This window comes from Sminthopsis crassicaudata, chromosome 1 (assembly GCF_048593235.1).
Source record: "Sminthopsis crassicaudata isolate SCR6 chromosome 1, ASM4859323v1, whole genome shotgun sequence".
In the NCBI taxonomy this organism is placed as follows: Eukaryota; Metazoa; Chordata; class Mammalia; order Dasyuromorphia; family Dasyuridae; genus Sminthopsis; species Sminthopsis crassicaudata.
This window is the reverse complement of record NC_133617.1, coordinates 275015322-275031505: the sequence shown is the minus strand read 5'-3', so window position 1 is coordinate 275031505 and position 16184 is coordinate 275015322. Positions and strand designations below refer to the sequence as shown.

The following is a 16184-nucleotide window of genomic DNA, read 5'->3' as shown; positions in this document are numbered from 1 at the left end:
GGTAAATAGAATATTAGAAAAGTTAGATATGATAGATCTGTGGGAAAAACTAAATGGAGATGGAAAGGAGTACGCTTTCTTCTCAGCAGTTCATGGAACCTATACAAAAATTGACCATATATTAGGACATAAAAACTTCAAACTCAAATGCAGTAAGGCAGAAATAGTAAATGCATCCTTTTCAGATCACAATGTAATGAAAATTACATTCAATAAAAAGCCAGGGGAAAATAGACCAAAAAATAATTGGAAACTAAATGATCTTATACTAAAGAATGATTGGATGAAATAGCAAATTATAGACATATTTAATAACTTCACCCAAGAAAATGACAATAATAAGATGTCATAAGCAAAATGTGTGAGATGCAGCCAAAGCAGTAATAAGGGGAAATTTTATATCTCTAGAGGCCTACTTGCATAAAATAGAGAAAGAGAAGGTAAATGAATTGGGCTTGCAACTAAAAATGGTAGAAAAGGAACAAATTTAAAACCCCCAGATAAACTCAAAACTTGAAAATCTAAAAATAAAAGGAGAGATTAATAAAATTGAAAGTAAAAAAACAAACAAAACTATTGAATTAATTAATAAATCTAAGTTGGTTCTATGAAAAAAAAATAGACAAACAGTAAATCTGATTAAAAAAGGAAAGAGGAAGAGCAAATTGTTAGTCTTAAAAATGAAAAGGGAGAACTCACCACTAATGAAGAGGAAATTAGAACAATAGTTAGGAGCTACTTTGCTCAACTTTATGCCAATAAATTCTATAACATAAATGAAATGGAAGAATACCTTTAAAAATATAGCTTGCCCAGATTAACAGAGGAAGAAGTAAATTGGTTAAACAGTCCCATCTTAGAAAAAGAACAACCTATTAACCAACTCCCTAAGAAAAAATCCCCAGGACCAGATGGATATACATTTGAATACTACCAAACATTTAAAGAACAATTAACTCTGATGTTATATAAACTATTTGAAAAAATAGGGGTTGAAGGAGTCCTACCAAATTCCTTTTATGACACAGATATGGTACTGATACCTAAACCAGGTAGGTTGAAAACAAAGAAAGAAAATTATAGATCAATCTCCCTAATAAATATTGATGCTAAAATCTTAAATAAAATATTAGCAAAAAGATTACAGAAAGTCATCCCCAGGATAATACACTATGACCAAGTGGGCTTTATAGCAGGAATGCAGGGCTGGTTCAATATTAGGAAAACTATTAGGATAATCAACTATATCAATAACCAAATTAACAAAAACCATATGATCATCTCAATACATGCAGAAAAAGCATTTGACAAAATCCAACATCCATTCCTACTAAAAACACTTGAGAGTATAGGAATAAATTGAATATTCCTTAAAAAATCAAGATCATATCTGTAAGAAATGACCAGCAGGAGGAATACAGAGAGGCTTGGAGAGACTTAAATCAACTGTTGCTGAGTGAAATGAGCAGAACCAGAAGATCACTATACACTTCAACAACAATACTGTATGAGGATGTATTCTGATGGAAGTGGAAATCTTCAACATAAAGAAGAGCCAACTCACTTCCAGTTAATCAATGATGGACAGAAATAACTACACCCAGAGAAGGAACACTGGGAAGCGAATGTAAATTGTTAGCACTTCTGTCTATCTACCCAGGTTACTTATACCTTCGGAAGCTAATAATTAATGTGCAACAAGAAAAAGGTATTTACACACATATATTGTATCTAGGTTATATTGTAACACATGTAAAATGTATGGGATTACCTGTCATCGGGGGGAGGGAGTGGAGGGAGGGAGGGGATAATTTGGAAAAATGAATTTAAAAAAAAAAATCAGGAGCATATATTTAAAACCACCAGTAATCATCATGTGTAATGGGGATAAATTGGAATCTTTCCCAGTAAGATCAGGAGTGAAGCAAGGTTGCCCACTATCACCATTATTATTCAGTATTGTATTAGAAATGTTAGCCTCCGCAATAAGAGTCGAGAAAGAGATTAAAGGAAATAGAGCAGGTAATGAGGAAACTAAACTATCACTCTTTGCAGGTGATATGATGGTATACTTAGACAACCCCAAAGACTCTGCTAAAAAGCTATTTGAATTAATTCACAACTTTAGCAAAGTTGCAGGATACAAAATAAATCCACATCAATCCTCAGGATTTTTATATACATCACCAACAAAATCCAACAGCAAGAGATACAAAGAGAAATTCCATTCAAAATAATTGTCGATAGTATAAAATACTTGGGAATCTTATCTACCAAAGGAAAGTCAGGAATTATATGAGCAAAATTACAAAATGCTTGTCAAAAAATAAAGTCAGATTTAAATAATTGGAAAGACATTAAGTGCTCTTGGATAGGCCGAACGAATATAATAAAGATCACAATACTCCCTAAATTAATCTATTTATTTAGTGCTATACCCATCAGACTCCCAAGAAACTATTTTAATGACCTACAAAAATAACAAAATTCACATGGAAGAACAAAAGGTCAAGAATTTCAAGGGAAGTAATGAAAAAAAAAAAAATCAAATGAAGGTGGCCTAGCTGTACCTGATCTAAAACTATATTATAAAGCAGCAGTCACCAAAACCATTTGGTATTGGTTTAAGAAAAAGACTAGTTGATCATTGGAATAGATTAGGTTTACAGGACAAAATAGTGAATACCTAGCAATCTAGTATTTGACAAACCCAAAGATCCCAACTTTTGGGATAAGAATTCATTATTTGACAAAAACTGCTGGGAAAATTGGAAATTAGTATGGCAGAAATTAGGCATGGACCCACACTTAACACCACATAACAAGATAAGATCAAAATGGGTCCATGATTTAGGCATAAAAAAATGAGATCATAAATAAATAAATTAGAGGAACATAGGATAGTTTACCTCTCAGACTTGTGGAGAAGGAAGGAATTTGTGACCAAAGGAGAACTGGAGATCATTATTGATCACAAAATAGAAAATTTTGATTACATCAAATTAAAAAGCTTTTGTACAAATAAAACTAATGCAAACAACATTAGAAGGGAACAAACTGGGAAAACATTTTTACAGTTATAGGTTCTGATAAAGGCCTTATTTCTAAAATATATAGAGAACTGACTCTAATTTATAAGAAATAAATCATTCTCCAATTGATAAATGGTTAAAGGATATGAACAGATAATTTTTAGATGATGAAAGTGAAACTATTTCTACTCATATGAAAGAGTGTTCCAAATCATTATTGATCAGAGAAATGCAAATTAAGTCAACTCTGAGATACCACTACACACCTGTCAATCAAATTAGCTAAGATGACAGGAAAAAAATAATGATGAATATAGGAGGGGATGTGGGAAAACCCATGGGACATTGATGCATTGTTGGTGGAGAGCAATCTGGAATTATGCCCAAAAAGTTATCAAACTGTGCATACCCTTTGATCCAGCAGTGCTACTTTCTGGGCTCATATCCCTAAGAAATACTAAAGAAGGGAAAGGGACCTGTATGTGCCAAAATATTTGTGGCAGCCCTTTTTGTAGGGGCTAGAAACTGGAAAATGAGTGGATGCCCATCAATTGGAGAATGGTTGGGTAAATTGTGGTATATGAATGTTATGGAATATTATTGTTCTGTAAGAAATGACCAGTAGGATGAATACAGAGAGACTTGGAGAGATTTATATGAACTTATGCTGAGTGAAATGAGCAGAACCAGGAGATAATTATATACTTCAACAACAATACTGTATGAGGATGTATTCTGATGGAAGTGAATATCTTCAACAAAGAGAAGATCTAATTCATTTCCAATTGATCAATGATGGACAGAATCAGCTACACCCAGAGAAGAAACACTGGGAAATGAGTGTAAACTGTTTGCATTTTTGTTTTCCTTCCCAGGTTATTTTTACCTTCTGAATCCATTTCTTCCTGTGCAACAAGAAATTCAGTTCTGCACACATATATTGTATCTAGGATGTGCTATATAACATATTTAACATGTACGGAACTGCCTGCCATCTAGGTCAGGGAATAGAGAGAAGGAGGGGAAAATTCAGAACAGAAGTGTGTGCAAGGGATAATGTTGTAAAAAATTACCCATGCATATGTACTGTCCAAAAAAAAAGTTACGATGATAAAATCAATATAAATAAATAAATAAGCCACAAATGAACCCCACAGAAGGAACAGATTAGATACAAAGGACAAAAAAGGGTACATCTATAGCAATCTAATCTTTGACAAACCCAAAGATACCAACATTAGGGATAAAAATTCATTATTCGGAAAAAACTGTTGGGAAAACTGGAAATTAGTATGGCAGAAATTAGATATGGATCCACACTTAACACCATATACCAAGATAAGATCAAAATGGGTCCATGATTTAGGCATAAAGAGGGAGATAATAAATAGATTAGAGGAACAGAGGATAATCTACCTCTCAGACTTGTGGAGGAGGAAGGAATTTATGACCAGAGGAGAACTAGAGATCATTATTGATCACAAAATAGAAGATTTTGATTACATCAAACTAAAAAGTTTCTGTACAAATAATACTAATGCAAACAAGATTAGAAGGGAAGTAACAAATTGGGAAAATATTTTTAAAAACAAAGGTTCTGACAAAGGTCTCATTTCCAAAATATATAGAGAACTGACCCTAATTTATAAGAAACCGAACCATTCTCCAATTGATAAATGGTCAAAGGATATGAACAGACAATTCTCAGAGGAAGAAATTGAAACTATATCCACTCACATGAAAGAGTGTTCCAAATCACTATTGATCAGAGAAATGCAAATTAAGACAACTCTGAGATACCACTACACACCTGTCAGATTGGCTAAGATGACAGGAACAAATAATGATGAATGTTGGAGGGGATGTGGGGAAACTGAGACACTAATACATTGCTGGTGGAGTTGCGAAAGAATCCAGCCATTCTGGAGAGCAATCTGGAATTATGCCCAAAAAGTTATCAAACTGTGCATACCCTTTGACCCAGCAGCGCTACTACTGGGCTTATATCCCAAAGAAATACTAAAGAGCGGAAAGAGACATATATGTGCCAAAATGTTTGTGGCAGCTCTTTTTGTAGTAGCTAGAAACTGGAAGATGAATGGATGTCCATCAGTTGGAGAATGGTTGGGTAAATTATGGTATATGAAGGTTATGGAATATTATTGCTCTGTAAGAAATGACCAGCAGGAGGAATACAGAGAGGCCTGGAGAGACTTAAATCAACTGATGCTGAGTGAAATGAGCAGAACCAGAAGATCGCTGTACACTTCAGCAACAATGCTGTATGAGGATGTATTCTGATGGAAGTGGAAATCTTCAACATAAAGAAAAACCAACTCACTTCCAGTTGATCAATGATGGACAGAAATAACTATACCCAGAGAAGGAATACTGGGAAGTGAATGTAAATTGTTAGCACTAATATCTGTCTGCCCAGGTTACATGTACCTTCGGAATCTAATGTTTATTGTGCAACAAGAAAATGATATTCACACACATGTATTGTATCTAGACTATATTGTAACACATGTAAAATGTATGGGATTGCCTGTCATCGGGGGATGGAATAAAGGGAGGGGGGGATAATTTGGAAAAATGAATACAAGGGATAATATTATAAAAAATATATATATATAATAAAAAATTATTAAGTTAAAAAAATAATAATAATAAATATTAGCTAGCTGAAAAAAAAAAACAGCATAGGAAAGCATAGGAACAAATGGACCTTTTCATAATATGAAAACGGTATCTAAAACAAAGAGCCAAACATTATGTCGTGAAGCATACTTTTCTTTCTTTTAAAGGCAAAGTAGTATTCATTATCATCCCTGCTATTTGATATAGTACTGAAAATGCAAAAAAAAAAACAGTAGTAAAACAAGAAAAAAATTAAATTAACATGGTTTAAGTAAGCATTGGCAAAGAGGAAACAATTATTTCTTTTGCAGATAATGTGATTGATATATTTAAAAATCTTAGAAGTAAACAAATTACTTGAAATGATAATGCTATTTTCTACCTAGATTATCTGTACAAACAATATTTATTTGTTTACATATTCTTTTCTTATTAAATTTTAGTAAGCTTTTTTAGAGGAGAAATTGTTTTTGCTTTATTGTCTAATTGTATCATTTGGGACAGAGCTTGGTTTATAGTGGGTGTTTAATAAATGCTTTTTATTTGTTATTAAAATACTTGTTGACTTGACATGATTAAAAAAGAAGTACCATTGATGTAGCTAGACAACATGATATAATGGTACTAACAATAAAGGAGTATTAGGTTGACCTATGAAAGACTTATGTAAAGTTAAGTATGATTTAATAACATAATTTTTTACATTCTATACCAGTTGTAAAAATACACAAAGATCTATTGAGGCATCTTACATCTTAGGAGCTCTTGTTTATAATTGTTTGGCCTTTATATAAAACTCATGTTTGTTAATTATTGAATTGCTACTATGAAATATCATAATAAAGTTTTTTTATTATGTAGTCTTAAATAAGCTTTCAAATAATCATACGTGTTTTTCCTATTGAACAGTAATAGTTAGACTTCTAGAAGAAGTGTAAAGTTCTAGTATTTCTTTCTGGTATTTTTAAAAATTATTTCCAAATTATATTGGGCACAATATCCACAAAATTAACTTTCAATATTAATGTTAATGCTTCTTATTGATTTTATCATAACAGGTTGGCTGCAATCCCAATGAAGATGTAGCTATATTTGCAGTCGACTCCTTGAGGCAATTATCAATGAAATTCTTAGAGAAGGGAGAACTTGCAAATTTCCGATTCCAGAAGGATTTCTTAAGACCCTTTGAACATATAATGAAGAGAAATAGGTAATTATAATCTGCTATTTCAGAAAAATTAAAAAAAAAAAACACACCACATTGTTTGCTGATTTTTTTTTTTTTTTACAGCATTTTTAAAAGCAGACTTCCTTTCATAATATTTTTTCAATATACATCTCAACAATTATACTTATCTTTTAGGTCTCCCACCATTCGGGATATGGTTGTACGATGTATAGCACAAATGGTTAACTCTCAAGCTGCTAACATTCGCTCAGGATGGAAGAACATCTTTTCAGTATTTCACCTAGCTGCCTCAGATCAGGATGAAAGTATTGTGGAGCTTGCTTTTCAAACAACAGGACATATTGTCAGTAAGTACTGTTTTAATGTTATAGGAAAACCTTTAATGCATGGAAATACTTGTATCCCAAAAGTGTCAGTGCAGTTTTAAGCTTTAGTAGTTTAAATAGCTTACACAAGGTATATGTTCCCTGTATGTAGTTTGGTAATATCACTTTCCAAAGTGTATTTTTATGTAATTTGACTAGATTATTTACTTTGAAAAAAAAAAGAAGATACATCAAATAGAAGAATTGTTGCAGTGTACTAGACCAGCTAGGCCATCTAACTTGGTATTATATTTGATAAATATTCTTATAAGCTATATTTTGCCGGATATTTTAGAAATTGCTTTTTGTAATATTTTTACATATGCAACCTTAATATTAAAAATCATATAAGAGAACCATCATATATACCTCTCATAGGTATAATGTTTTCTCTCTTTTTTTTTCATTTTTAATACCTTTTTATTTTCAAACTGCATGCAAAGATAGTTTTTAGCATTCACCCTTAGAAAACTTTGTGTTTCAAATTTTTTTCCCTCCTTTCCTTTCACTTCCCTCCCCTAGATAGCAAGTAATCCAATATAGGTTAAAAGTGCAGTCCTTCTAAATAATATTTCCACATTTATGATGCTGTATAAGAAAAATAAGATCGAAAAGGAAAAAAGAAAAACAACAAAAAAGGTGAAAATATAGGGGCAGCTGGGTGGCGCAATGGATAGAGCACCAGCCCTGAAGTCAGGAAGAGCAGAGTTCAAATTCAACTCACTTAATTGTGTGACCTTGGTCAAGTCACTTAACCCTAATTGCCTCAGCAAAAAAAAAAAGTGAAAATGCTATGTTCTGATTTACATTCAGTCCCCACCCCATAGTCCTCTTTTTGGATGCAGATGCCTCTTCTTATCAAATCTATTGGGATTGTCCTGGATCACCTCATTATTGAAAAGAGCCATGTCCATCAGAATTGATCATTGTATAGTCTTCTTGTTGCTGTGTATAATGATCTCCTGCTTCTGCCCATTTCACTTAGTATCAGTTCATTAAGTCTCTCCAGATCTCTCGAAATCATCTTGCTGATCATTTCTTATAGAACAATACTTTTCCATAACATTCATTATAATATAACTTATTCAAACCATTCTCTAACTGATGGGCATCCATTCAGTCCCCAATTTCTTGCCACTACAAAAAGAGCTTCTACAAAAGTTTTTGAACACATAGGTCCTCTTCCCTTTATTATGATCTCTTTGGGATATAAACTCAGTAGAGACATTGCTGGATCAAAGGGTATCTATGACTTAAATGAAAATCCATGGTAAGACGCCCTGAACCTATTCCTTCATATAGATGGGAATTCTACAGGTGTTACACACTGTACATGTTTTCAATGTATTAATCAGTTGTGCTAAATTTTTTTCCCTCTTAAAAAATGCTATTTTTATATGGGATTACTATCTGAAAGGGTGAAAAAAAGAGGTATTAGATGATGTCAGAATGAAAATATCAACAAAAACTTATTTTAAAAGTTTGGTGGCTTGGTAATTCTCTTCTATCTCTCCCCTTAATTTGATCACCCTCAAATTTCCTTTCCTTATTTTTTTAAAAAAGCAAAGTACATGTTCTTTTAAATTTGATATTTTAGCCATTTAAAAATAATAAAAAATTGAAATTCCAAAGATGTTTGTTCAAAGATAGCAGAGATTGTGCATTGTAAATTACAAAATTTTTGAGATGCTGATATTCAACAGAAACTATCAGTAAGCTGATTTCATACATTGTTTTGTTATTGTCTTGAAAACATTTTGTCTAAATCAAAATCAAAATGTATTAAATGCTTTTTTAACTATTTGAAAGGAAACTTTTGGTGAATTCATTAATAAAGTTAAATATTTTGTAATATGTCAATATATCTTTTTTTAATTCAATCTTTGTAACATCTGGTTAAAATAGATCTAATGCCTGCTTTTGAGAACATACATTGAATATGAAACTTTCTGAAGTGTTGTTTTTTTTCCCCCAAAGTAAACTTTTGTTATTATTGCTAGAAACTGGCTGACATATATAATCTGATTAACTAGATCTCAATAATTTAATTTTCCTTTCATTTGGATTTAGTATCAGTATTATTTAAAAATATCTAGTAAATTAAGAAAAGTAATCCTGATTATTATACTTAAGATTTTACAGGTCTCATCTAGCCAAATTAATTTTAGATAAGTTTATTTTGTCATCGTGTTGTCATGTTATTCCTATTTTTCCAGAAGGTCAGGGAAATGTTATAAATGTAGCAATAATTTTTAAAATGATATTCATATAGAAACTCAGAGGAGTGGTTTGTCATCAGGATACCTTTAAAAACAAAAATCATTGCTAAGATGTATTTATCTCATGTTTCCCTTGATTTATCTCAAACTGCTGAGTAAAGTTCACAATTTAATGAGCCTTTCTTAATGGATCCCAATAAAAAATGATTCCGCATTTAGTATGGGGCATACCACATAGGCATTTAATAAATGATTGGTTATTTGTAACATTGTTTCATTAGCATAATTTAGTGTGTTTTTGTCATATTTACAGATTAGGTTTGTATCTGTATCTTTTAAAACTTACTCAGAAAAGTTATTCAGCTCAGCTTAACCTTGTTCATCCAGTCCTTCATTGGAAAACATTCTAATTCTTTTAAATTATGACTTTATTAAACAGCAGATTTCCACAGCTAGTATCTGCATTTTAAGGGCCATAGAGACTGATCCCCAGTTTTTTATTTGAGGTGTAAGAACTGGTCACTCTTATTAAGATCAACAAAATCAGATTTTTGATCATTGTTAACTTTTCCTTGCAATAAAAGAGTAAGCTACATTCTAGGAAAGTAAAGAACAAGGTGTGTAGAATATGCATGTTTTGGAGCATAGATAATTTTCCATGTAGTTTGAAAATTACATCTGTAAATGTTTTACTATTGCTTTTTCCCCCCCCCCCCTTTATAGCCATTGTATTTGAAAAGCATTTTCCTGCTACCATTGATTCTTTCCAAGATGCTGTGAAATGTTTGTCTGAATTTGCATGCAATGCAGCCTTTCCAGATACAAGTATGGAAGCAATTCGTCTTATTCGCCATTGTGCAAAATATGTATTTGACAGGCCACAGGTACAGTATTATTTAATGACACTTTTTGAGTTGGAAACATTTTCGCAGATTATCAGATTAAAGTGAACTGAAATTATGTTTGGAAGTTAAAAAGACAATTAAAATGCATTTAGTTTGCTTTGAATAAAGAACACCATAAATAATAATGACGGTGGTAATCATTTGACAAGTAAACTATATTATGATTTGCAAAATACTTTACAAACATAATCACTTTTGAAATGAAGGCTTTACTGCCATCCAACAGTATTTTTTTCCCAGATTTATTTGAATGGAATACTTTCTGGGTTTGAAAATTGATCTTTTGTATCATTTTGCAGTTTTTTAGGGTAGTTCAAGGGATATTCATCAAGATGTATAGAAATAACACATTTTTATTGTACAGCACAGCTTAATAAAGTTAAATATGTCTTGAATCTAAGTAATACTTTATATAATAAAACAAAAGTTCTTTGAAAACTATAATTTAAATATGATAATCACCCTGTCAAGCTAATAGAATGATCCTTATTTTTCAGATCTGTAAAATGCCATACAGATTTGTTTGGAGTTATATTTCTATTGACCTGAAAATCTACTTTTTTTTTTCCATGAAGAGCTCTTTCTCCTCCACTAGATGGCTTCATTCTCCCACTTTTGTTTTAAACAAATGTTACTTTTGATTAGTAACATATTTTGCAGATTCTTTTTCAGAACCAAGAAATACTAATGTTAGGAGCATTGAAATATTTTAATTGATTTTCATATATTTTGTTGTGTTTTGTTTCTTAAAGGCTTTCAAGGAATATACAAGTGATGACATGAATGTGGCTCCTGAAGACAGGGTGTGGGTGAGAGGATGGTTCCCAATTCTCTTTGAGTTATCATGTATCATCAATAGATGCAAATTAGATGTAAGAACCAGGTAACAATCAGTATTTGTAATTAAAACTTAGAAGGATTTATTTTACATGTTTTTCTGCATTTTCCCTATGTCCAATAGGTAAAAGCTTAATCTCAATTTGTCTAGATATGAAAATTCATTTTAAATTGAATGAAAGAATAAAAATGAGAGTAAATCACCGGCTGACAATTATGACCCACTTCAAGTTATTTTTTTCAAAATTTGAATAAACTTTCTTGACTATTAAATTGAAGCATCAAAATTTAGAATGTTAATAATATTGAATCAGTAGGTATTTATTAAGTGCAATATGTTGTACCTGGCACTTTAGAAAACACTGAAGATATAAGATAAAAAGGACTCCCTAAGGCACAGCTTCTGCCCTTGGGGAGTTTATAGTATAATTATTAACATAAGAAAACTCATGAAACAGTAAACCATTCAAATTTCTTTTGTAAATCTCCTCAATTGTCCATTTGTATGCCAGAAATTTGGCTTTAATAGAAATTCTATCAGGAGATGGGGAAATAAAGTGAAATCCAAAATGATAGATATTGTTATCTGAGAATGATTCTGATAGATTTGGCCAGGAACAAGGGTAATAATATTTGTGTAAATATAAAAAATGTGGGATTTGATTTATTATTTATCTCCATGCATGCTATTTTTATTTTTTGATTTCAGAAATCTTGTTATATTTAACTTTTTAATCAAATGTGTAATTTATGTAATTATTTAAATATAATTTTCTTAAAGAATCTCTAAGTAATTAGTTGTTAATTCTACATCTCAGTGCCCTCTATAAAATAATGGGTTTGGATTAACTGATTTCTAAAGTTCCTTTTTTAACTCTTGAATTCTGATAATTTATTCCTATATTAGTCATATAATCAATGAATTATATATACAGGTATATGTGTGCGTTTGATATATATATATATATATATATATATATATATATATATATATATATATATATATATACATAATCTCCTATACTCAGGGCAACATGCTAAGCATTAAATAGAAAAGAGACTACAAAAATATAAGGAACTTATACTTGGGAACATAGTTATCCTGAAAAATAATACAAATAATAGTACAAATAACAGAAATAGTAAGCATTATGGCAGGTTAGAAGAGGGAAAAGGTCATTTCTGATTATTGGTGTGTTTTTATAAATATTAATGGAAAGCAGACTATTTCAAGAAGAGGAAGAGAAAGAAATTATAGGTGGCCATGAAGAGAGTGACAAGATGAGAAAATGAGAGAGATATTACATAGAATTAGCCAAAGGACCAGTAAGAACTGCGAAAGCCTAAGGATTTTGTTTCAAAAAGTATGGAGAATAGGAAGAATTGTCTTACTAACTTTATGAGAGTGAGCGATGTTTATTTTCTGGTCTGATCAAGTAGTGCAGGCTAGTCTCTCTCTTAGAAGAGATAGGCAAAAGAGTTTAAAGGCGTTCCCCTCCCCCAATTTCTAGGTCATTAGGAAAAAGGAAGGAAGGGCTTCAGTTTGAAAACAAAGGGTAAAAAAGGATTTGAAGAAGCAGAAGGGTATCTTGCTTTGTCAGGAGATTGGAGAAGTAGAAGAATGTGACACAGGAGAAAGGAAAGATGACCACCAAATACTTGGAACTAAGTGAAAGTTATGAGACTCTTCCTAAAAAGGAAAGGGCTGGACTCTATTAGGAGGAAGAAACTACTTGTCCTCCAAGAAGTGATGCTCTGGATCCACAGTTAAGAGATCTTCCAGTAAGGATGAGAGGAAAAGGTGAGTAGTGATTAGTGACTCTCCACTGAGAAGACAACAGTGGAAAAGCCTTGCTATCATCCAAGGAAAGTATTGAGGAAGTGACAGAGAGCCTTCTAAGACTTGCGAAGTATGATGACTTGTACCCACTTCTGACAATTTAGGAGAGCACAAATTATACTTTCAGAAGAATTCTAGAAAGCTTTGATTATGAAACAAACAGTAGAGAAGAAATTGAATTCATTAGGATCAAAATAGTATTTTCATCACTATTGCCAAGAGAAAGTAAAGAATTACATATTTATCAAGTGATCAGATATTTAAGATGTTGCCTGAGAATGCAATTTATTTCTGGACCATAGCTTAAATAAAAAAATTATGGGTCAGAAGTGGGATGCCTCTAAAGGTGAGAGCTCATAAGACCATATTTTCCTGGAGCCTTGCAAATCTAATCAAAAAGGCTGAGGAAAATAAAAAGAAGGGAAAGAGATAAGAATGTGGAAGGGTTAAGGAAAACAAATAGTGTTTTGTATAAAAAGATAGGATTTTGAGGAAATCCAGGTACAGAAGAAGGAAAACATAGGGGGAAACTGGTTAAATATCAGGTGAAGCAGTGATGGAAGCTATTTTTTGTTATTGTAGGCCCATGGCATCAGAAAAGGGAAATTAGAGTTCTAACCCCTTCACTTTATAGAGGAGAAAACAGATCCTACAAGATTAACTTGGCCAAGGTTGTATGCAAGATTTCAGAAAAAAAACAAGGATTCAATTCATTTCAGTCAACATTTATTAAGTATCTCCTTTGTGCCAGGCATTATGGTGGGCACTGAGAATACAATTACAAAAAGAAAATAGTCCTTGCCCTCAAGTGACTTTTATTCTTCTGGGAATAGTGATAACAGATAACTGATAAGTAAGTACAAAAAATAAGTACAAATACAGGTTAGAGAATTTGGGGAAGGAAGAAAGGCAGGGAACAAGAGTACTTGCAACAAGAAATATTAGAAAAGGCCTTTATAAGAGATGGTTCTAGAGATCAACTAAAAAAACACTAGAGGTCCTTGGACATACAAAATAAAAAGAGCATTCCGAACATGAACAGAGAGCCATCTGGATAAAGGTAGACACATGCAAAAACAGAATGCTGCTTGCACTAAAGAGAAAGTTGACTCATTTGAGTGGAATGTTGAGTACATGATAGAATAATATGTAATCAGGTTGGAGAAATTGGTTTGGAACCAGTTGTGAAGGACTTTAAATGGCAAAACAGAAAAGTTTGTATTGATTCTACACTCATTAGGGAGCTCCTGAAGCTTCTGGAGCAGATGAATGATGTGTAATTTTGAGATAATTAAGAACTGACGAGAATACAGAAAGAGAATGGAGAGGGCTCAGGACAGAGCCCTGAGACCTCCCTGCACAGAGGGAACTGTGCCTTGGGCACTGAAAAAGAGAATCAGAGAACATGACAGAATACAAAAACTTTATAAAGGGGAACAGTTAACAGACCATATAAATAGATCAAAAAGGAGGAGGGCTTGGAAAAGGACATTGAATTTGGAAATGAACAGTTTCAGTCAAGTGTTAAAGTGTTGTGTAGAAAATGGGAAATAAAATTGAGGCAGTGGGGGCAGTTTTCTTCTAGGGATTAGAGAGATAGGACAGTAGTTTGAGGATAGAGGAGAGGATGAGGTAGGTGGCTAAAGGAGAGAAGAGGAGTTTGAATTGACTATGTAATGTTATCATCACATAAGGAAAAGATAAAAGAACTAGTGAACCACAATAAGGATCCATTTAAAATTAGGAAACAAATTTGTGGTGGATTCATACAAACATGGTTGTATATCTTGTTTTAGAGATAATCAGCAGCAAAGGAATGAAACACATGAGACAGATGGTGGGATTAATCCACATGTGGGGTTTAAGTGAGCCATATGCAAGGAGTTAAGGGTTTCCAGGTTAGCCAGGATAGTGTGAAATTGAATTGGTTAACTATAGTGTCAAAATTTTGAAAGTAGTTAAGTAAGACCTGAGCTAAAGTGATGTCATGAGAAAGAGAATAGTAGAATAAAGAGAGGCAACTAATTAGGGAAGTAGGTAGAACTCTGCACCTGGAATCAGGAAAACTCATCTTCAGAGGTTGCTTGAGATAGAGGGGAAATGTTGGCTGAGAAGCCAGTTTGAAGAGAAATGAATAAGTAAATTGAACTCTCATATTATAATGATTGAGGTTGAGATAGAAAGAAATGAGTCAAGCAGTCAATCCTTAAGAAATCCTTAAGAAAGGAATGGCCTAGAGGGTCATAAACTAATTGTTCCCAGAATCTTATTATGTAAAATACTTTGGTTTACACTTAATTCTTATTAAAATCTGATCCTTTCATATATTTTCCATATTCTTGAATTCTGCTTTAGAGTTGATTTGATTACAATTCCTTGAGCAAGAGTAAGGATGGAATGAAGTGAAGGGGGAAAAGGTCTGAGTTTCCCGCTGGTTATTGATGGCTGGGACTAGTTAATTACTCCCCCTCTAACATCAACAAAGGTTGTTCTGCCACAGGGCCCAATTTTCTTGTGTTTATATGTAGTATCAGCATCTGTGTGAAGGCCATAGACTATCTTGGTCTTTAGATCAGGTTGCATGGTCAAGAGGGGGAGGAAACAATGCCAAAATTGGAAGTGGTCTGCTTTTATGATCTCATGGACAATGCCTCCAAATATGCAGATTACAATCTATTTCAGCCCTCTCCTTCATTTTTAACTCTTCACTATATCTTCCCATAAATTCTCACCTAAAATGCTTAGTGCCTTCCTCTAGATTTGTTAATATTATGTGAATAGCTTTCCTCTGTAAGGTAATGAGAGTTAAAATAATTTGCCTAGGATCACAAAGCTGAGACCAGATTTGAATTTATCTTCCTGACTCCAGGACCTTTATTTTACCCACTGCACCATCTAGCTGTCCTTATATGATTATCTTTGTACTTAATACTTTTTTTTTTTTTTTTTTTTTTTTTAAATAACTTGTCTTTGATTGACCACCATGACCAATAAGATTATGGTATCTCTAGTTGTAGATAAAATGTCTCCCTTAAATGAAATCTTAGTTTTCATTAGTTTGTTTCACCCCCAAATAAATTGCTTTTTAACCATTTTTATTTATGGAGTTGATTCTTGCACTCATGTATGCAGTTTTCATAAAATTTCTTTTAAGGAT

At 32.5% G+C, this 16184-nt stretch overlaps 1 protein-coding gene across 1 annotated transcript in view; it reads left to right on the top strand.

Annotated features, from left to right (window-relative positions):
* ARFGEF1 (ARF guanine nucleotide exchange factor 1) overlaps nucleotides 1-16184 on the top strand; it is a 160340-nt gene that overhangs the window by 115553 nt on the left and 28603 nt on the right. Inside the window, exons 26-29 of the mRNA XM_074278822.1 lie at nucleotides 6731-6882; nucleotides 7036-7208; nucleotides 10169-10329; nucleotides 11103-11233. Of these exons, the coding sequence (XP_074134923.1) occupies nucleotides 6731-6882; nucleotides 7036-7208; nucleotides 10169-10329; nucleotides 11103-11233 (617 nt within the window). The remainder of the gene's footprint in view (nucleotides 1-6730; nucleotides 6883-7035; nucleotides 7209-10168; nucleotides 10330-11102; nucleotides 11234-16184) is intronic.